Here is a 21,749-nt window from a genome sequence, read left to right on the forward strand (position 1 = left end):
TTCCATTCCAGTCTCCTATAAGGAAAAGGACATATTTTGGGGGTATTAGTTCTAAAAGGTCTTGTAGGTTTCATAGAGCTGTTAAGCTTCAACTTCTTTAGCATCACTGATCAAGGCATAGACTTGGATTACCGTAATATTGAATGGTTTGCCTTGGAAATGAACAGAGATCATTCTGTCATTTTTGAGATTGCATCCAAGTACTGCATTTCGGACTCTTTTGTTGACTATGATGGCTACTCCATTTCTTCTAAGGGATTATTGCCCATAGTAGTAGATATAATGGTCATCTGAGTTAAATTCACCCATTCTAGTCCATTTTAGTTTGCTGATTCCTAGAATGTCGATGTTCACTCTTGACATCTCCAGTTTGACTGCTTCCAATTTGCCTTGATTTGTGGACCTAACATTCCAGTTTCCTATGCAATATTGCTGTTTACAGCATCAGACCTTGCTTCCATTACCAGTCACATCCACAACTTGGGTGTTGTTTTTGCTTTGGCTCTATCCCTTCATGGTTTCTGGAGTTATTTCTCCACTGATCTCTAGCAGCATATTGGGCACCTACCGACCTGGTGAGGTCATCTTTCAGTGTCCTATCTTATTGCCTTTTCATACTGTTCATGGGGTTCTCAAGGCAAGAATACCGAGGTGGTTTGCCATTCCCTTCTCCAGTGAACCACATTTTGTCAGACCTCTCCACCATGACCCGTCTGTCTTGGGTGGCCCCACATGGCATGGCTTAGTTTCATTGAGTTAGACAAGGCTGTGATCCATGTGGTCAGAATGGCTAGTTGTCTGTGATTGTGGTTTCAGTCTGTCTGCCCTGTGATGCCCTCTCTCAGTGCCTACCATCTTACTTGGGTTTCTCTTACCTTGGGCGTGGGGTGTCTCTTCATGGCTGCTCCAACAAAGCGCAGCTGCTGCTCCTTACTTTGGACGTGGGGTATCTTCTCACGGCCACTGCTCCTGACCTTGGACAGGAAAGTAAGGTTAAACAAGTTCATATGAGTCAGCTCTAATCCAATTGACTGATGTCCTTTAATAAGGGGAAATTTGGATACAGGGCGACACCAGGGGTGCAAGTGTACAGAGGGACCTCTTCATGAAGCAGCAGTGAGAGGGCAGCCATCTGCAAGTCTGGGAGAGAGGCCTGGAATAGCCCCTTCTCTCCTGGCCCTCAGGGGGAAGCAACCCTGCAAGCACCTTGGTCTTCTAGCCTCCAGAAATGTGAGCAAATAAAATTCTGTTGTTTAAGCCACCTAGTTTGTGGTATTTTGTTACAGTAATCATAGCACACTACTATAACAGGTAAAAGGCTGACTAAAAGTTGAAAGAAAAAAAAAAAAAAGAATTCCTGCAAAGGGGAGAGAAAAGATGAAGATATTCTCTACCTGATCGGAAAATGTTCTTTTCTCAAGTAGCAATCCTAAAGTGGTAGGCTATCTGACAGAGCCATTGGTAAAGCCTAGCAACTCCTGGGTTTGTTATGAAAAGCAACATCACTTTAGTATGAAGTTCAAAGAGCTCTGAGAAAGGAACTGGGACCTGGCCTTTACCGCGCTTCACCTTCTTCTGGAATGATGGTAGCGCCTAACCTATAGTCAGGAAGTTACCTGATAGTCTCGTGAATTAATCGGTAGTCTAAAATTATTTTACGAGTTTACATTTAAGGGTTTTCTGCGATTATCTATAAGTGTATACAGATTAGTGGATCCACTGTAGAATTGGCTGGTGGGGATCAGGACAATAATAGTTATTTAACTTGTTTTTATATATGCATTTTTTTTTGCCAAGATCCTATCAGTGTGTGCTTTTTTCCTTCCTCATTCCTTCCACCATCCTATAACCTCCATTCAGCTTTCCTAGTGGCTCAGATGGTAAAGAGTCCTCCTGCAATTCAGGAGACCCGAATTCGATCCCTGGGTCATGAAGATCCCCTGGAGAAGAGAATGGCAACCCACTCCAGTATTCTTGCCTGGAGAATTCCATGGACAGAGGAGCCTGATGGGCTAGAGTCCACAGGGTTTCCAAGAGTCAGACACGACTGAGTGACTAACATTTGAGCCTCCCTTGCTTAAAGGAAAACTAATGCATTAGAATTTATTCCATATTATTCAAATTAAATTTAGAATCTTGATCTCCCTTCTGGGATGTAATTTTTAGAAGTCCACTGACAGAATAGTCTATGTCCAGAGGGAGTCATCCAAAATTGTGAGGACTCTAAATGCTGAGGCACCTGAGGATGGTTGAACATATACTGAGGATATATATATATACACACACTGGGTGGATATATACTGAGGACTTGCTATTGAATGCAGGTATCAATGTGTTCTTCATGACTTTTGAGTGTAAGGGCTGGGCTAATAGGTGGACCTTTCAGGATGCTGATTTCATTTCAACACAAAAGCTTCCACTACACAGTCTAAACTCCTAAGGATCAGAAGTAATGAGGTGTAGAAGCCCATTGAGTGTTGCTGTATTTTAGTGGTTAATGGGGTCTGGAGTTGTGGCTTTACTTCTTGTTACCTGTGTGTCTTCATCTAGGTACTTAATTTATTAGTTTAAATAGTCCCATCAAAATGAAATTAATGATTGTATCTACCTCATTTTGAATATTAAGTGAAATAATGTATGTAAACTGCTGAGAAAACTGGGGTTAACAAAGGTGGTTTAACATACTAGGTCACATAGTTCATCCAGGCCTGTGCCTGATTTTGAACTCTAGACTCTGATTTAATCATGCCATGTTGTTTCCAAGTTTCCTCCCCACAAATAAAAGGGTAAAGAAGATATAAATGGGAGAGCTGAGGAGTCTATTGAAAGGGAAAGGAGTTGGCCCCTTTCCATAGCCAACTATGGTCCTTGTTAGGCCACAGTGTTGATGCAATGATCCTATCTATGAATCTGTTTAAATACCCAATTAAGCTTTCTTTCCTCTCTCTCTCTTGCTGTCTGTTCTCATCCCTCTGCTTCCTCCTTTTATCACCCTCCAGCCCTCAGCACGCTAAGCAGGCAGACACTAATCTCAACAGGAATGACTCTGATGAAGCTGTTTCTTATCCATTGTTTACCTCTTCTATCACTTACATATATAGATGGTTGTTTTTGAAAACTTGGCTTTGACTGGTCTCAGTACAACATTAAAAAAAATATTAAACTCAGAACCTAATTCTTTTTTATCATTAAATATGAAAACTAAGAAGCAAACTGAGAGGAGTAAAAGACCAAGTAAGGCTGGATCTGAAGCAGGTCATACTCAAGAAGTCCTCTGGGAATAATTTATAACCATTACCCCACTGGGAATCTCTCTGAGACAGTCCATTCTAAGGTGAGTGTACCTTGAACTTTGTCAAAATGTACTGAGCACCTATTAAGCCTAGTGATCTTGATAATAAGTAGGATAATAAGTTGTCTGGTTGATGGACTCATGTCTGGGATGGACTAGAAAGAATATGAGCTATTTAATTGGGTTTCCCTGGTAGCTCAGATGGTTAAGAATCTGCCTGCAGTGCAGGAGACCTGGGTTGGATCCCTGGGTTGGGAAGATCCTGTGGAGAAGGGAGTGGCAACCCATCCATTCTTGCCTCGAAAATTCCACAGACAGAGAAGCCTGGCAGGCTACAGTTAATGGGATCGCAGAGCTGGACACGACTGAGCGACTAACACTTTAGTTACTTTAACTGGGAATGCTTATCATCACTAATGAACAACAAGAAAGAGTTTGAAAAGTTCTTCAAGATATTTACTTGAAAATATCAACAAAATTTCAGAAAAGTACAGTATTTGAGGTAAAGCTACTATGTGCTGAGAATGACTCTATTGTGCTTTGCATGAATTATATTATTTGGTCCTCACAACATGTTGACAAGGTTGACATTATTATCCCCATTTTACTGATTGGAAAACTGGGTGAAGGGACTTCCCTAGTGGCCCAGTGGCTAAGACTCTGAGATCACAATGCAAGAGGCCAGGGTTCAATCCCTGGTCAAGGAACTAGATCCCCCAAGCTGCAGCTAAAGATCCCGCATGCCACAAGGAAGACTGAAGATTCCATGTGCTGCAACTCTGACCTGGCACAGCCAAGTACACACACACACACACACACACACACATATATATATAAAGAAAACTAGGCACGGAGAGGTTCAGTAACATTCCCAAGATCACACAGCACTATATATATCTAAAATCTATGCCATGTATACTTTCTTTAAAGTCATATTTTCCTTCACCCAAATTATGAAAAACCATAGATGAAATTGAAGAAATAGCCTTCATGATATATTTTCTCTTCTCATGACAGATGAATTTACTTTTATTCCTCTTGTCCAAACTGTAAACTATCATTCTGGGCTTGCCAAACAAAGAATGTCACTAACCATCTAACTCTGTAAGGGTTACGTCATTAGCCCTGCTGTCACTGACCTTTAATACACTCTGAAAGTTCAGGGTGGAGATCAGGAATGAAGCACTCTGTGCTCTGAGAAAACCAGCAGAATTGGCCTTCCAATGGATATGTTTAGGAAAAATTTTTAAAGAACATGGATTGTTGTACCTTTCCATTCTTAGAAAAGCTCTAAAACCATTAACGAAGATAAAAGCACTAAAACCATTCATCAAGATATCTGTTCCTTGTGTCTAGCAGTAATCTTTATACCAAGATGGACCAAGCATATGTTACCAAGATCACCTGTGTGCCAACCTCCCCACTTACCTCAGCAGCTCCTCAGAACTCTCTGAGAGCCTGTTTCCCAGGCTATAGTCCTTAACAAATCCCCAGTTTTGTAAAATGGAAAAAGTAAAATGGAAACTCAGAGCTATCACATTGTGTTTTTACTTCAGTCAATAGACATTATTCATATTACACAGATAGCTCAGCTTTTTCAGTAAAATTAGAAGAAACTCCAATTTTCAAACAGGTGTATGTGCATTAAGAAAAAAACTACCATGTGATTTTTATACATGAATGCTAAATCCTAAACATTAGTTATTACTTCTGAACTTGAGTGCTTAGAATGTTTAAAATGCAGTATATTCATGTGGGTTTTTCAAGGCTTTTGGAGCATGTATGAGATATGTTTGTGCATGTCTAAATTTATACACATGTATTTAAGTTATATGAGTGCTGAGCACAGTGTCTACAGGGTAGGATATTCACATGTTTCATTTTGGGGGGAGAACTTAACCCTCACAATGATTAACTGTGCATAAAATCTAAATAACATATATAATGTATTGTATAGGTCTGACTACTCTTTGAGAATAGCAGTTCTTCGCTTTTACAGTATTGGGAAAAGAAAAAAATTAGTAAAGAAATATTAGCATTCCTCAAGCTCCTCTTCTCTCAAACATATTCCATAAAATCTCTTGAACAGGCTGGAATACCCTTCTATGCCCCCACCCCACCATCCTCTCAATACAGTGGGAAAGTCGGTGGGTAATTGGGTCCAGATTGGAGATGTTTAAATATTCATGAGGCTGGCAGGGGACTGGGAGGGGGGTGACTGTCTAGAATGGGGGTGGGGGCTGGGGGAAGTGATTAGTCATTGAAAGCTAGTGAACAATTCTGAGAAAGAGATCCAGAGACAGGGAAGAAAAAGAGATAGGCAGAGACTGGGTGGGGAGATGAGAAAAGAGGAAGAGAGGCAAGAGAGGAGAGTGAGAGCCAGAGAGGGAGAGCGAGCATGTGCGGTGAGCAATAGCTGTGGACCTTACAGTTGCTGCTAACTGCCCTGGTGTGTGTGAGGGAGAGAGAGAGGGAGGGAGGGAGAGAGAGCGCGCTAGCGCGAGAGAGAGAGCGAGTGAGCAAGCGAGCAGAAAAGAGGTGGAGAGGGGGGGAATAAGAAAGAGAGAGGAGGAAAGGAGAGAAGGCAGGAAGAAGGCAAGGGACGATACAACCATGCTGTGCTGTATGCGAAGAACCAAACAGGTAGACCTAAAGATTTTTACTTCTTCTTGTTGTGAAATTACCAGTGTGCAATATTTCCCTGTGAAGGTAGAAAAAATATTTTAACCGCTTCTGCTCTGGCCATGGTGCTCCCGTTTCCTTAGCATATGGCAACTGATGCTTGCATCCCAGCTTTTATTCTCTTCTTTCATGGTCTGGTTTTGGAATGCTGCTTCTAATTAGGAGGAGGTTAGAAAAAAAATACGCCTGTTTGGCTAGAAAAAAGGTTTTTTTTTTTTTTTTTTAAGGTGTCTGGTTCTGCCGGTGTGGATATGAAGAGAGGTGTGGGGGAGAAAATGTGGGGTCTACCTACAAGATGGGGAGGCAATCCTTTATATTATTCGCAAAAAAAAAAAAAAAAAAAAAAAAAACCCGGGAGGTTGAAAGAATCATATTCAGTAATGAGTATTGCTTGTTCTGTCGTACAATTTTCTCACATGTGCTGCGGAAGAAGCCCTATTTCCCACATGCATGAGCTTCACATTGGCGCAGGTATTAATGGGCAAACATGTGAAGGTTGAATTTATTTATTTTTCAATGAATGAATGAAACTGTAATGTGGGAGATTTTTAAAAGAGAATCAAGAGACTGCTGGGGCTGGGAAAGAAATTGGCCATGTAGAAGGGGGAAATTCAGTCGATTGTGCACCAGCTGGTCCGAGGAGAGGGTGGATGGACCACGCCCCTAGGAGCTTTGAGCACCGACGGGATGGGAAAGACGAGCGGAGAATTACCTGTTGGAAATCAGGTCTCTTCTCCCCTTCCTTTGCATCTTTCCTAGAATTGTAGTGACCAAAGACGGACTAACATTCCGGATTATAAGCATGGTGACTCATTTTCATCAGGAAAAGGGACACATAGAAGATTAGCAAGAAGCAGAGCCCCCTCCCTCTCTCCCACACTGCTCCCACTGCTCAGGTTTTCCTTCCATTTTCAAATTGCTCACTTATTTCGTGAAAGACAGATTAGAAACTTGATTGGGGTACGGGTGGGGAGGAATGACTAGGACGGTATTCCGCAGCAACCGACAGTGCAGCGGCATCCGCCAAAAGGCGCTTTCCAACATTGATGGGAACACCTCTGAGGGATTTTGGCGAAGGTTAAGGAGGAAAATGGATGTGGGATTTGGGTGAGTGTGTGCTTGTACGTGTGTGTGCGTCTTCCTGGGAGGGGAGGATGTCTTGGGCAAAAGAGCCCTTTGCACATTGACTGCCTTATGGGTGGGGTGCAAGATACAGGATTTGGGCATTATTTCTGTGCAGGTATTGGATAGGGGGGTCAATTTGTAATATACCTGGCGAATCCGAAGAGAGTGGAGAGGTGGGGAAGAACCTGGCTGCCAGCTTTGCACTTTTAGCCAGCGCCCTGGAACGGGGGCGCGGAGGGGGGGCGGGGCGGGGAGGGACGAGGTAGTGAGGATGAAGGAGAAGGAAGAGGAAGGGGAAGGGAGACTGAGCAGAATCTCAGAGCAGTGGGTGGAGAGGGTGGAGAGGCCGGGGGCAAAACTAACTAAATAAATAAATAAATAGGTAGATAGATATTAATAGATAGATGATAGATAAAGTAGCAGGCACCTGTGGTTATGCGTGTGGTTTGTGTAAGGATGTTTGGGGAAGGCGAAGAGTCTTACATGTGCCACTTCGCTAAACTGCTCTAGGATTCCAGAGACTGATGCTTCCGTTCGCTCATTTTTCAAACCTGCACGTTTCCTCTCCTTATCTTCCTTCATTCTAATACATAAATGCAGTAGATACAGGTGGCTGGGCTAAGCACACTGTCAAGAAAATGTTCTGAAGTTGCCTTCCTGATGAGCTGCAGAAATAAAATTTAGGAAGGCAGAGCCTTAAGAAAATTAATGCTAGTCATTAAAAAAAAGCTTTAATTTGGGGAAAGAAAAAATATGCTGGTTTACAACTTTTTGTCACCTTATGTATACACATACATGTGTATACACACATGCCCCCTCTGACAAAGGAAACCAACCATGATATTTTGAAAGGGAATTGAGGCTAAAGAAATTCCCTTCCCCAAAGAGGACAGCTGCCTTCACCTGGGTCCTCTCACTGACAGCCCCAAGCATTCACTAGGATGTGTGCAAAGTGATGAAACTGAAGCAGTGTGTTTCAGGAGTTGTAGAAATTCATATGTGAATGTGTACAGTGTCCGCATACTTCACATAGGACAGTCATGCATGAGCCCTGTATGGTTTCCATATGCCGGCATGCGTTTTAGCATAATTCGTATTCAAGAGAGAAAATTGAAAGGTATAGAAATAGTCCTCTTTTGCCCATATGTTTTATACATGTGCACTTCTGTGTGAAATGGTCCTGTCCCCTACTGACCATTGCTGTGTATCACTCACATAAGTCAGTATTTAGGATGCCATTAAATCAGATGGGAGGAAATGGTGTATTCAGGGTGTGGGCTCACACTGCACTGACTGGCATTTCTATAGCTTGAGTACTTAGTCTCACACAGGTTTTGTGCTTGAGGGTGAAATGATCCTATATCATTTATGACAGACTCCGATTTTATTTATCTTTTTTCTGCCATCTATTTACCATCCTAGTGCTTAACAGGGAATAAAACAAGGGCAAAATCCTGCAAAGGTCTAAACTCTGCCACACCCATGAAATCCAGCATAAACGTGGGAGGGGGCTGGGGGCTGCACTTCCTTCCTCTTCCACTTGAGCTGCATAAAGAAGCAGTCCAGGATTTCCGAGTTGTAATACATTGCCTATGGCTGCGAAGAAAGCATAAATGATCTTTATTAGCCTCTAATTACCACTATAGATTATTATAGCAGGAAGAAGAGAATGAGAGTGGGGTGGAGAGAAGTAGATGATAAAGGAGGGGTTAAAATAGAAATAAAATAAAAGGATCCCTGAGATTTTATTGGCTTATGATTTTCAAATGTCTTGGGGCTAACTTTAAATAGCTTAATTACCATGCATTCTGCAGATGATGAAAAACTTGCAAGATGTGATCTGTGTCCACAAAGCAATAGAACTGCAAGGTGTTTCTTTTGTTGAAAAATAAAGACTTTAATTTGTAACTGAAGTATAAAGAATACCAATACAAGCAAGAAGCCTTCTAGCCCCCACCACTCAACACCACCAACATCTGCATTTTTCTGCATATGACAGATAATTCTTAGTGTGATCTGTGGTTCAGAATTCCAACCTGGTTGTGTCTTTCCCTTGCAATGCTTGAAAGGTGTGGAAGGATGCTGCCTGGTTGCTTGGTGCAGACGATTCCTTCTAGTGATAAATTGAATTCCTCCTAAATTTCACCGAGCCACACCCAGTGTCACCAGGGACTAAGAGGATTAATTAAATGGAGGCATTCTACTTAATATAGTTGAAACTGTTCAGTTTTTCTTTTAATGGTGATTTCTACCACACATTTCCAAATTTAAACAGAAGAAGAAATCATTTAAAGGGCATTTTTTTCTACCAAATTGTCTAGACTTGCAGAGAATCTTAGAGAATTAATGGTGTATCTAGAAATGCATTAATATCTGGTGAATCTATAATTCCTTCTAGCCCATGCCAGGGTGCAGATACAATGATCCCTGCTCTCTCATGCTGACAGTCTATAACCCTGGTACCCTCTTTCTCCACCCATGTTGAGGCAATTGGGTTAAGAAAATGTAGGGTTAATTTTCTCTCTTGCTGAGCTGGCATAACTACACAAACCTTTCATGTTTTATGCTAAAGGGCAGCACTCCTGTTCACTGAGAAGGAGAGTGGCTCCAGGTCTCCTTTTCCTCCGTCATAGTGAAATTGTCAGTGTTAAGCCTGGGGCTGATTAATCTACATACTTCAGTTTTACCTGGCACCATAAGGAAAAGGGCGGGGGTGTCCTTGCATTAGTGGTAGGCAGATATATTAACCAAATGTTCTCCTTGTTTATACTGATAAAGTAAGAAAAGTCTAGAACTTCCTCTAATATTAAAGGGACATTTCAAAGGGTGCACATACTTAGGTCATCTCAAGAGAAGATACAATATTTAAATAATTACTTCCCTATTAGCTGTCATAGAAGCATTCAGGCAACCAAGTGTGTCTGCTGTCAATCAAAGAAGTGATTGTGGGCAGGAATTCTCCTTTCTGAATTTCTGAAGTATGGTCTGGTTGCCCCTGCACCACTGTACTGATTTTCAGAACATTCTCTTTAGTGTTGGGAAGAGCACTGTGCTGAGAGTCCTCAGTTTATACCACTTTCTGATTCTGTGGTCTTGAATGAATCATATAATCTTTGGCTTCAATTTCCTCCTGTAGGATGGAGACTAAAAACCAAAAAATGAAAACAAACAAAAGTCCTTCCGTGCTTACTTTAAAAGTTTCTGTGAGGATCAAGCAAAATTGATATGAAAACAAAGATCGATACAAATAAAAGAAACTTTTCTCTCTGAGGTTTGCAACATGAGGCTTGGCTTAGAAATTGCCCGCCTTTCAGGACTGTCAAGCGCCTGCTACACTTCCGTTTCCTGTTGGAGAAGTAGTTCCTTCTGTTCATCCTTGATTCCTCCTCTTCATCACTCCCCATTCACTATCCCATTTTTTAATAGAGGGCTTCTGTTCCCGTAATTCCACTAAAACGAGTTCTGAAAGAGATACCATATCCAGTGACTGTCTTTTAGTTTGCATCTCATTTGCTGTCTCTTTGGTATTTTATATTGTTGTCCATGCCTCTTCCTGAAACTATCTCCTCATTTGGCCCTATCATATCCTTCCTCTTTCTTCTTCTTCTCACATAGGTCCTTTTCTGTTCTTTGCTGGCTTTGTTCATTCTCTCCCTCCCCAAATATCAATTATATGCTAATTATTTATCTTGATCTCTTTCTCTTATTCTACACACTAATTTCTAGGTGGTCTCACTCACCTCCAGAGTTGTAAATACCTGTGTGATTTCCAAATCTGTAAACTAGATCTCTCTCCTGAGCTCTGATCCATAGACATCTCTGTCAGTATTTCAGAGATGCCCATGCTCATGATGAATAAAGCCAAACTCAGTGTCTCCCATTTTGTACCACTTAGTCTTCCTCCAAATTCCCACCCTTATTGCTGTAACACCATCTATCCAGCTTCCAAACTCTAGAAAAATGGTATTGATTCTAAAACTATGATTTTCTTTCAGTCCCCAAATCTAGTTATGAAATTCTTAGATCCTCATTAAAAAGATTTTGAATTCATCCTCTGCTTTTTCACTTGCACCACAAATAACCTAGTTCTGACTTTCATTACCTCCTATCTGGACAAAGACAATAACTTCTTATCTGGACTCCCTACCTCCACCGTCTTGCTCTCCTTCCATTCTTGTAAATAACACTGCTCTTATCTTTACCTAACACAAATCTGATCAGATTATTTCCTTCCTGACAATCTTCTAATGGTTCTGTATTAATGGTAAGCTAAATACAAACTCTTCAGCGCTGATGGAATGATCTAGTCTTGACTATCTTTCCAGTACTGTCTTCAAATACCTCTTCTCTCAACCGATGCCACATCAATATTTCAGGCCTTGGTGTCTTTGCTCTATGCCTAGAAAATTTCCATTCCCTCCGCAAAAGTTAGCTTTTTTAAGCCATTCTTGACCTCCCTTGTATTGTTTTCTTCTACCTTCTTTGTGACCATGCTGTAGTCTGTATAATCATTATTATACCCCTTGTTACACTATATAGCATTGGTTTTTTCCACATACTGGTGTCCATACTGTGAGCTGCTTAAGGGAAACGGTGAAACCTTGATCATTCTTCTATCTCCAGTGCCTACCACAATGCTTGGCACATAATGTAATGGATTTTAACTGTGGATAATCTGTTTGTTAAATGAATACAGAACTCGTTTTACAGTCTTTCCATGAGTTGTGGTGTATATAAATGGATGGAACTTCTACTAGATTTTTTAAAGATCTATTGGCACCAAAGTTTGAAGTGGAACTAAACATTATTGATTCCTGTTAATAATCAACAGACATGAAAACCATTGCTTTTTAATGAAAGCAGATACAGAATGCAAAATGAGCCCATGTAGACTATGTTTCTCCCAACTATCGTGACTAGTACCATCGGCAAACCGCTCTTTGATGTCTCCTCCCCACCACTCAACACACTAGCCCCACCCTCTGAGGTTAGCAGAGTCCCAGGTTATGCACACACTTATCTTGGATCTTCTCAGGCCCTTCCTTTTGGGCCCCAGTTGCTTACACATGTTGCTCTGCTCCACAACTATTCCAAATAGACCATGACTCAATCCCTCACTAGCCTTCGTTATTTCATTGATCACACAAACTTAAAAAAAAATGTGTGTACTCTGGCCTATGCTCAGAGGCCCACATCCAAGAATTAATTTTAGTTACATTTGGGTTTGTTATCTTCCCACTGAACTAGCCACATAATAATATTCTGCAAAGAGAAATCTTGCATGAAGGTAAAGGGAGATTGAATGGTAAGTAGTCCCTCAAATGTCCGTTGAATGAATGAGAATCAGATAAAGTTTATCTTTCTTAGCTTGGAATAGGGTAAAGGAATTTGGATTCTGGGGCAGGCCTATGGTGGCCAGGATGAGGCACATTGTGAATACAGCTTTACCTGAAAATACTCTTTGCCAGACCCTCAGTAGTGGATTTTTCCTGACTTAATTAGCATGGCCTTGAGAACAGTAAGACCAGATGATCTATCAGTGAAGCTGAATAGTGCTTCCCAGTCTCCACACCCTCTTGCTCACGGCTCTCAATTTTTTCCTTTCAGCTTTCCTTTTTTTCTCTCCTCCCCTCATGTTCAAGTGGAGTTTTTCTAATTAAGTAATGCCAGCTCACATTTAGTGGACGAGGCCAAAATATGAGAGTTTTAAGAAAAAGTATGTCCCTTCCAACTTTCCAAATAGGTGTTTTAGACAACACAGGTACGTTAAGCTATATCTGGCACATAGTAGCTTATCAATAAAAAATATTTATTGAGGGAATAAAAGTAGGGAGGGAGAGATCCTCGTGATGGGCCCTGAGGGGATATGTTATGGTACAGAAGACCATAGCCTATGTACCTACTGAGAACTGGCTATGTGTATATGCACACTCAGTTCTACTGATCCTCCTCTCAAGGTGTGTATGTGTGTGTGCTTAGTCACCCAGTCATCTGACTCTTTGCAACCCTTTGGATGGTAGCCCATCAGGTTACTCTCCATGGGATTTTTCAGGCAAGAATACTGGAGTGGGTTGCCATTTTCCTCCTCCAGGGAGCTTCCTGATCCAGGGGTTGAACCTGCGTTTCCTGTGTCTCCTGCATTGGTAGGCAGATTCTGTATCAGCTGAGCCATCAGGGAAGCCCTGACCTCAAGGTGGTGGTGGTCAAAGTTACAATTCTGTCACCGTTCTGCTCAGAGTAGAGTGACACCCTTGCAGTGAGTTTAGATTGTACAATGGGAGCATGACCCTCTAGATTCCCTATCCTTAGTTATTTACAGATCTTATTTTCTTAGATGTTGTGTGTTTAATGTCCTGTTTCATGTCTTTGTAGTGGAATAAACCCTACCCTGGGTTCTAGACCCGGCTCTGCCAATTGCTTGTCCTGTGACCTTGGGTAAGTAACATCATCTTTCTGAGCCTCAGTTTATCCATCTATATAAGTGGGCAAGTACAAAGAATACTCCAAATCCAGACCTGCCTTTTCTACTAAGTTGGTGTGAGGCTCAAATAAAGTCATAAAAATAAAAGTGTTTTGTAAACAATGTGTTTTTCAAGTGCAAAGTATTATTAATTGAGGAATTCCACATATTGAAACCTAAAGTACTCATGGTTCTATGTAAAGGAGTACTCTTGCTCTCTATAGAATATACATACATTTTCAGTTTTCACTCCTCCTCTCCTGTTCTCTAAAGAGTAAGCATACCATGCTAACGGGTGGGAGCATGTGCTTGCATGCTAAGTCACATCAGTTGTGTCCAACTTTTTGGGACCCTATGGACTGTAGCCCTCCAGGCTCCTCTGTCCATGGGATTCTGCAGGCAAAAATATTGGAATGGGTTGCCATGGTCTTCTCCAGGGGAATCTTCCCAACCCAGGGATCGAACCCACATGTCTTATGTCTCCTGCATTGGAAGGTCAATTCTTTACCATTGGCGCCACCTGGAAAACCCTCGGGTGGATAGGAACGTAGCATATTTCTATCATTTCCTTTGAAAACTTCAGTGAGAGAAGTTAAATAAGCAGATGTTCAAATTGTCATGCAACACCAAGGATTGGTTAAAAGACATTTTTCTTTTTATCCTCTATTTTTCTTTTTATCTTTTTCTGTTTTAGCCTGTTCTTCACATTTAGATTTCTCGTCTCCATTTGCTAAACTGGCTGCTTCTCCCCATCCTCGTCCCCACCCCCACATCACTTCCAAACTGTGTTCTCAGCACTAAGATTACCAGGCATGCTGTGCTCACATCAATCACTGGAGGGCCCAGTCAAGCAGAAGAGTGGAGAGGAAATGTGGGGCTGATTGGGAGACTAAAAATGAGGATGCAGCCTGGTTGGGGACAGCACTGTGGAAAGGTGATCACCTAAGTACAGTCTTCAAACAACCTCAGGGTGCCTCAGCATCAGGAATTAACCTTGATCAGAAGTGATGCACAATCCTTGAACCTTTGCCAACTCATCTCTAACACCATAAATAATCCAAACTCTCAGGACCTCTACAAAGAATCTTTCAGTTCTCCTGGTTAATTGGGAAAAGTTACCTATTTAATAATACAAAATTTATCCAATTCTGATACAAGCAATAAACTTTTACAACCCGAAGGATCTGATTTCTTAATGTATGGTTAATATTTTAAAAATATTTTTAAGTATAACAACTGGATCAAGTTTGTCCAAGAGATTTGTTTATCCTAGAAGCCAAAAGTTTAAGCCAAAAGTTTAGAAAAATTAATATCATGGATATTTTGAAAAATATTTTTATAAAGGGAGATTATTTAGAGTTTAGAAAGATATACTAATTAGAAATTTTGGGAAAAGCAGGACTTCCCTTGTGGATCAGACAGTAAAGAATCTGCCTGCAATATGGGAGACCTGGGTTTGATCCATGGGTCGGGAAGATCCCCTGGAGAAGGAAATGACAACCCACTCCAGTAATCTTGCTGGGAGAATCCCCAAGGACAGAGAAGCCTGGCAAGCTACAGTCCATGGAATTACAAAGAGTTGGACACAACTGAGTGGCTAAGCACAGAGGGAAGCAATTTTTTTTTTTTTAATTTGGAGTATATTTATAGTTGGTTAATGATCACCTTTAATCTTTCACTCTACCTTCCTTTCTCTGTCCTCTCTCTGTCTCTGTGTATATGTGTGTGAGTGTGTATGTGTTTTTCTCTCTCTCTCTCCCTGTCTCTATCCACACACTCACACATATGTACTTGTGTTATTTATACGTCCTTTGATTGGGTATAAGTAACAGACACCACCTTTAGTGGTCTAGAAAAGGAATCTGTTGAAAGGAAACTAGATGTCACAATTAAGAAAGCTGAAAAGCCAAGCTTATGGGAACCAAAGTAGATCTGGAAACTTCAATATAAGGAATTCACAGACTTTCTTTCTGGAGCCCTGCATTTAAAAGATTTGGTTACTAATAACCCCAGCTTCTCTGCCTTTCAATTAAAAATTTTAGCTGAGAGATAGAAATATATCTCTGTACATACACATATACAAAGAGCAATAAAAAGGAGATAGAGAATATGAGAGAAAGAATGAGATTGAGTAAACCTGATTGGTCCTTCTCAGCTCAGCTAGTTATCAGTAGACCATTCATCTCTGACTGGAGGAAGAGCTAGATCATGTGTTTTAGACAATTTCTGGAAACTCATACCTGTGGATCTAGGGAGAGACTAAATTGGCTGAGAAAGAGTCTCCAGTATATATACCTGTATGTCCATAATAGGAACGGAGAAGGCAATGACACCCCACTCCAGTACTCTTGCCTGGGAAATCCCATGGACGGAGGGGCCTGGTAGGCTACAGTCCATGGGGCCGCTAAGAGTCGGACACGACTGAGCGACTTCACTTTCACTTTTCACTTTCATGCATTGGAGAAGGAAATGGCAACCCACTCCAGTGTTCTTGCCTGGAGAATCCCAGGGACAGAGGAGCCTGGTGGGCTTCCGTCTATGGGGTCGCACAGAGTCGGACACAACAGATGCGACTTAGCAGCAGCAGCCGTAATAGGAAAGCTCAGCCAATTAGGAGTGATTTACCTCAGAAGTGGTAGATCACTATTTTTCCTTTGGCTGTTTTAATTTTGCCCATATTAGATTCTTATTATTGGTAGGGTTGTCGTCACTGATGACTCTGAAAGGAAGCAGTAACCACACAAATAACTGATCTCAAGAGCTCTCATACCTAACAGAGAAAGGATAGGGCACATCTCCATACCTAGAGTTAACAAGCACTAGGCCTTCACTCTTTTCCAGGAGTTAAACTCTGGCAGGTACCCCCTGACTAAAAGGAATATCAGCTGCCATATATTCTTGCTAATTTGGCATGGTGGAACTTTGATCTATGTTTTCCGTTGGGTTTATGGGATTCATTTCTGTGAAAGGATTGGGCAATAATGAGTATAAAACATCTCCCTTGAATTTATATCAAAGAAATGCTACTCCTTGATATTAGTCATTTCATTTTGAATGTCCTTGAATTAATTCCAGCTGTAATCATCATATTTATCTATTTTTAGCAAATTGACACTTTCTAAAATATTGAGCTGTTGTCTCCATATGCACCAGTTTGCTCTAAATGGAGAATTTTGGTAATTAGCTTTCATCTATTTGTAATCTCAGTTCCAATAACTATTCAGAATGTTATTTTTAAATGAAAACTTGAAAGACCCTAATGTCTTCCCATTAATGACCATATGTAAGAGCTAGATGAGGCAGAGCAAAAATAAACGAAATGATCTCCAAAGGTTAAGCAAACTCAGGAATTGGCTGCTTTTCTAAATGGCTTCAGAACCTCTTAGTCAGCACAACCAGCCTAGGAACTAGCTTAAAGTAGGAGCTGTTAACATGCAAATCCTCTTCCCTCTCCTACTTTGCTTTTTGTTCAGAAACCAATTTACCAGTTTGGAGTATAAACTGAAAAGTAAAAGCTCTTCTTAATCACCAAACTAGATCCTCAACAGCTATTCCAAGAGAGGCATTCCATAGTTCTACTCAAGCTTCAGTACAGGTGATTGTCTCTGATATGTACCTGCCCTCTCCCCCAAAAAAATTAAGGCAGGATCTCTTTAAAGAGAAATTATTAGTTTCTAAATAATTAACTTGCAATTAGATTTCTAGATACATGTTGTATTGATGGCAACCCACTTTGGCTATCCAGACTCTTACAGAGTTCTAATGGGGGATAGGAAAAAGTATTGAGTATTTTTTTTATTTTTTTTTTTAGAGAGTAACTTCTTTTTTTTTTTCTAATTTTATTTTATTTTTAAACTTTACATAATTGTATTAGTTTTGCCAAATATCAAAATGAATCCATCACAGGTATACATGTGCTCCCCATCCTGAACCCTCCTCCCTCCTCCCTCCCCATACCATCCCTCTGGGTCATCCCAGTGCACTAGCCCCAAGCATCCAGTATTGTGCATTGAACCTGGACTGGCATCTCGTTTCATACATGATATTTTACATGTTTCAGTGCCATTCTCCCAAATCTTCCCACCCTCTCCCTCTCCCACAGAGTCCATAAGACTGTTCCATACATCAGTATTGAGTATTTTTACCAGGGGCTTCCCTGGTAGCTCAGTGGTATAGAATCTGCTTGCAATACAGGAGATCTGAGTTCAATTCCTGGGTCGGGTAGATCCCCAGGAAGAGGAAATGGCAATCCACTCCAATATTCTTGCCTGGGAAATCCCATGGACAGAGGGTCCTGGCAGTCTGTGTTCCGTGGTGTCGCAAAAGAGTGAGACAAGACATAGTGACTAAACAACAGCAATGTTTAGGGTGAACATTGCATTTCAAAGCTGATTTTCTTGATATCTTTATTTGTGAGATGTAAAGGAATAGTGAGACTTTATAATTATCTGTTGTAAACATCCTGCATTTCATCTTCAGCTAGGCATTTGGGCCATTTATCTTCCACAGCTTTATTGGATTAATATTTCTAAAAACTTCTAAGATTTTCAAAAGGAAGGAGAGAATATTATCTCATTTAAAAAATACTGGCTATTTCTTTAGACAAATCTGAGTCGGGGGGGGGGGTGAGTTATTCAAATTTTTTTTCTTAAGAGTAAGCACCATTTGCAATCTTCCCTTAATGATTGCATCTCAAGGACTTATTTACTTCAATGAAAGAGAAAGTGATTCTGTTTTCTCTATCATCCTGGAAAGCTATTCAGGAGAAATCAGGTTGGTATTTAGGATTCATTTGAATAAATCATTCTTGCTAATTTAAAACCTGTGTTCCTCATGACTTTGATTGCCTTTGATTGAGAACACAGAGTGATACCTTTTGATCACTCAGTCAGATTTGTGCTTCATACTGATGGACAGCTAACTGGAGAGCTGTATACAAATCAGCAACAAGATCTAGTTTCTCGCATAGTTTCTTCCACCTTGAACTTCATACCTTACCCCTTTGGAGCAAAACCAGGATAGAAGAGGAAATGAAGAGGACTCTTCTTGAAAAGGGAAGAGGAGTTACAAAATAGAATTACTGTTTGGAACTGGGCCATTGCCCTCTAGTGAAAACTGTCAAGGGAACATTAAAGGCCACAGATGGCTCAGACTTCACTTCTGAACATCATCTGGAAGATACAGTGAATCGAAGAATAAGAGTGTTTAGGAAAGAATCCAAGAAGTTTGGACACTAGTATACTAAGTATACTTGAGCAAAAAAAATCAGTTTTTATCCTCACTTAAGTGAAAAGAAACTTAATTCTTAGCTTAAAAAAAAAGACTATATCTTTCCTGTAGGCTCTATAATTCTTCTATGTTCTCATTGTAGTGGCACTAGAAACTGATTGAATCATATATATATATATATATATATATATAAATATATATATATAAACTGAAGTTTGTTTTACTAAATATGTCTTATCAAAATTGTTATTTTTACCATACTTGGGTATATTGTAAAAATCCACTCATAAAGGATCAAAATTATGAGAACAGGAAAGTCAATAGAAAAATTAAATTTCCCATAATCTAAGATTTCCAGATACTAAAAACATTATTATTTTTCTTTATCTTTTTGTTATTACCTCAGAAAGTGTCTTGTTAAGCTAATTATCTTTTCCCTAGACTAGACCCCTGACTCCCGTACTCTTGCAATATCTTTTTGGAGAGACATCAGACATATGAGTCAGTTATCAAACTCATAATATGGAAGTAACTGATTACTCTTCCTTCCCTCATAAAAGCCACACTATCAGTTACCAAATTCTATTTGCAGTATTTTATACATCTGTCTTTTCCTTCTTCTGCCAGCCTTTCTCAACCAGAGTTTTAGAATAGAACCAAGCCTTAACACCCCTTAATGACCTAGAGTTCCTAATTGTACATAATGAATTAATCTCCTTCCGATACATCTAGCCCATACTAGTTACACACCATCCTTGGCAGAATGGAGAAACACTCAAATCATTTTTTATGTGTCTGTGGTTCAGATGAGAAACCTCAGGTAAGAAAAGCTGGATGGATAATCACCAAAATTTCTTGCTTTTTTGGCATCATCTTTGCATACTCTCTGATGGTTAATCTTACTTTTTACTCCCCTTTTTCTCAAAATTTCAATGGTTGTTCTTTGTTTAGAGCATTAATTTTAATTTATTTATTTATGATTGGTTTTCATGGCTTCTCAGAATCTGGTACCAATCTTCTAATCTTGCCTTACCTCCTATTGGCTCTGCCATGGACTTGGATTGTGAATTTAAACAAATTTAATGTCTCTGGGCTATCATTTTCCTCTACATAAAATAAGAATACTGAACAAAATTGTCTCTAAGACTTTCCAGCTCATGAAATAACAAGTTCTATAGCAAAACTCCTCCTCCACTTTGGCGCTTTGTCTCAGCTGGCCAGACTGAGTATGAATGTAAATATTCGTGTCCCTATACTTTTGTTCATTATAATTTCCTCAACTTGAAATATGCCCTTTGTGCCTAGGTCAGTTTCACCCACCCTTTGAGGCCTAAGGAAAGAGTTATTTCATTTGTGAAGGCTTCTTTGATGGCCAGTGACTTCTTCTCCGCTTAGATCTTCAGTAACATATACTACCTATCCTGTTTTTTCAGCATTCATTAAACAAAGTCCTACTTGATTATCCATTAGTATGTACCTGAACTTCCCACACTAGTCTGCAAACTCTTTGAAAATAAGGTATGGAGTTCAGAACCTGGCTCAAGATACACGTTTGAGTGTTTCTGGGGGAATGTACAAGACAAAGTAATGGATCTGTAAGTTTTCAGAAAGATAAGTAAAGCTATCTTGTATGACCTCTCTGGGACATTTAAAACCACAAAACATACCTTCTTATTTATTTTCTTGGCTTCCATACTACTTATTTCTGCTGTGTTTTCTCTTCTCTATCCTTAGTTTCACATTCTTTTGTTTTCCCCTTGGCTCCTCCTTCTCTATCAACCCTTGAAATGTTGTTGTTATGTAGGTTTTGTCCTTCTTCTTGGGCTTCCCTGGTGGCTCAACAGTAAAGACTCTGCCTCAATGCAGGAAACCTGGGTTCGATCCCTGGGTCAGAAAGATCCCCTGGAGGAGGGCATGGAAGCCCACTCTAGTACTCTTGCCTAGAGAATCCCATGGACAAAGGAGCCTGGCAGGCTGCAGTCCATAGAGTCGCACAGAATTGTACATGACTCAGGTGACTAAGCAGCAGCAGCACAGTCCTTCTTGCATGTTCTCATTTGACAGAAGCTCCAAGAATAATCCATGCCTACAACTCCTACATGGCTCAGTTCAGTTCAGTTCAGTCGTTCAGTCGTGTCCGACTCTTTGCAACTCCATGAATTGCAGCACCCCAGGCCTCCCTGTCCATCACCAACTCCCGGAGTTCACTCAAACTCATGTACATCGAGTCAGTGACGCCATCCAGCCATCTCATCCTCTGTCGTCCCCTTCTCTTCCTGCCCCCAATCCCTCCCAGCATCAGTGTCTTTTCCAATAAGTCAACTCTTCGCATGACGTGGCCAAAGTATTGGAGTTTCAGCTTCAGCATCAGTCCTTCCAGTGAACACCCAGGACTGATCTCCTTTAGGATGGACTGGTTGGATCTCCTTGCAGTCTAAGGGACTCTCAAGAGTCTTCTCCAACACCACAGTTCAAAAGCATCAATTCTTCAGTGCTCAACCTTCTTCACAGTCCAACTCTCACATCCATAATGACCACTGGAAAAACCATAGCCTTGACTAGATGGACCTTTGTTGGCAAAGTAATATCTCTGCTTTTGAATATGCTATCTAGGTTGGTCATAACTTTCCTTCCAAGGAGTAAGCATCTTTTCATTTCATGGCTGGAATCACCATCTGCAGTGATTTTGGAGCCCAGAAAAATAAAGTCTGACACTGTTTCCACTGTTTCCCCATCTATTTCCCATGAAGTGATGGGACTGGATGCCATGATCGTCATTTTCTGAATGTTGAGCTTTAAGCTAACTTTTTCACTCTCCTCTTTCACTCTCATCAAGAAGCTTTTCAGTTCCTCTTCACTTTCTGCCATAAGGGTGGTGTCATCTGCATATCTGAGGTTATTGACATTTCTCCTGGCAATCTTGATTCCAGCTTGTGTTTCTTCCAGTCCAGCGTTTCACAT

The 21,749-nt window shown here is 40.6% G+C and overlaps 1 protein-coding gene across 1 annotated transcript in view; it reads left to right on the forward strand.

Annotated features, from left to right (window-relative positions):
* The first annotated feature begins 5,780 nt into the window (after positions 1–5,780).
* GAP43 (growth associated protein 43) overlaps positions 5,781–21,749 on the forward strand; it is a 101,417-nt gene continuing 85,448 nt past the window's right edge. The window contains exon 1 of the mRNA XM_019967684.2: positions 5,781–5,935. Within this exon, the coding sequence (XP_019823243.2) occupies positions 5,906–5,935 (30 nt within the window). The 5' untranslated portion in view covers positions 5,781–5,905. The remainder of the gene's footprint in view (positions 5,936–21,749) is intronic.

Source organism: Bos indicus, chromosome 1 (genome assembly GCF_029378745.1).
Source record: "Bos indicus isolate NIAB-ARS_2022 breed Sahiwal x Tharparkar chromosome 1, NIAB-ARS_B.indTharparkar_mat_pri_1.0, whole genome shotgun sequence".
Lineage (NCBI taxonomy): Eukaryota > Metazoa > Chordata > Mammalia > Artiodactyla > Bovidae > Bos > Bos indicus.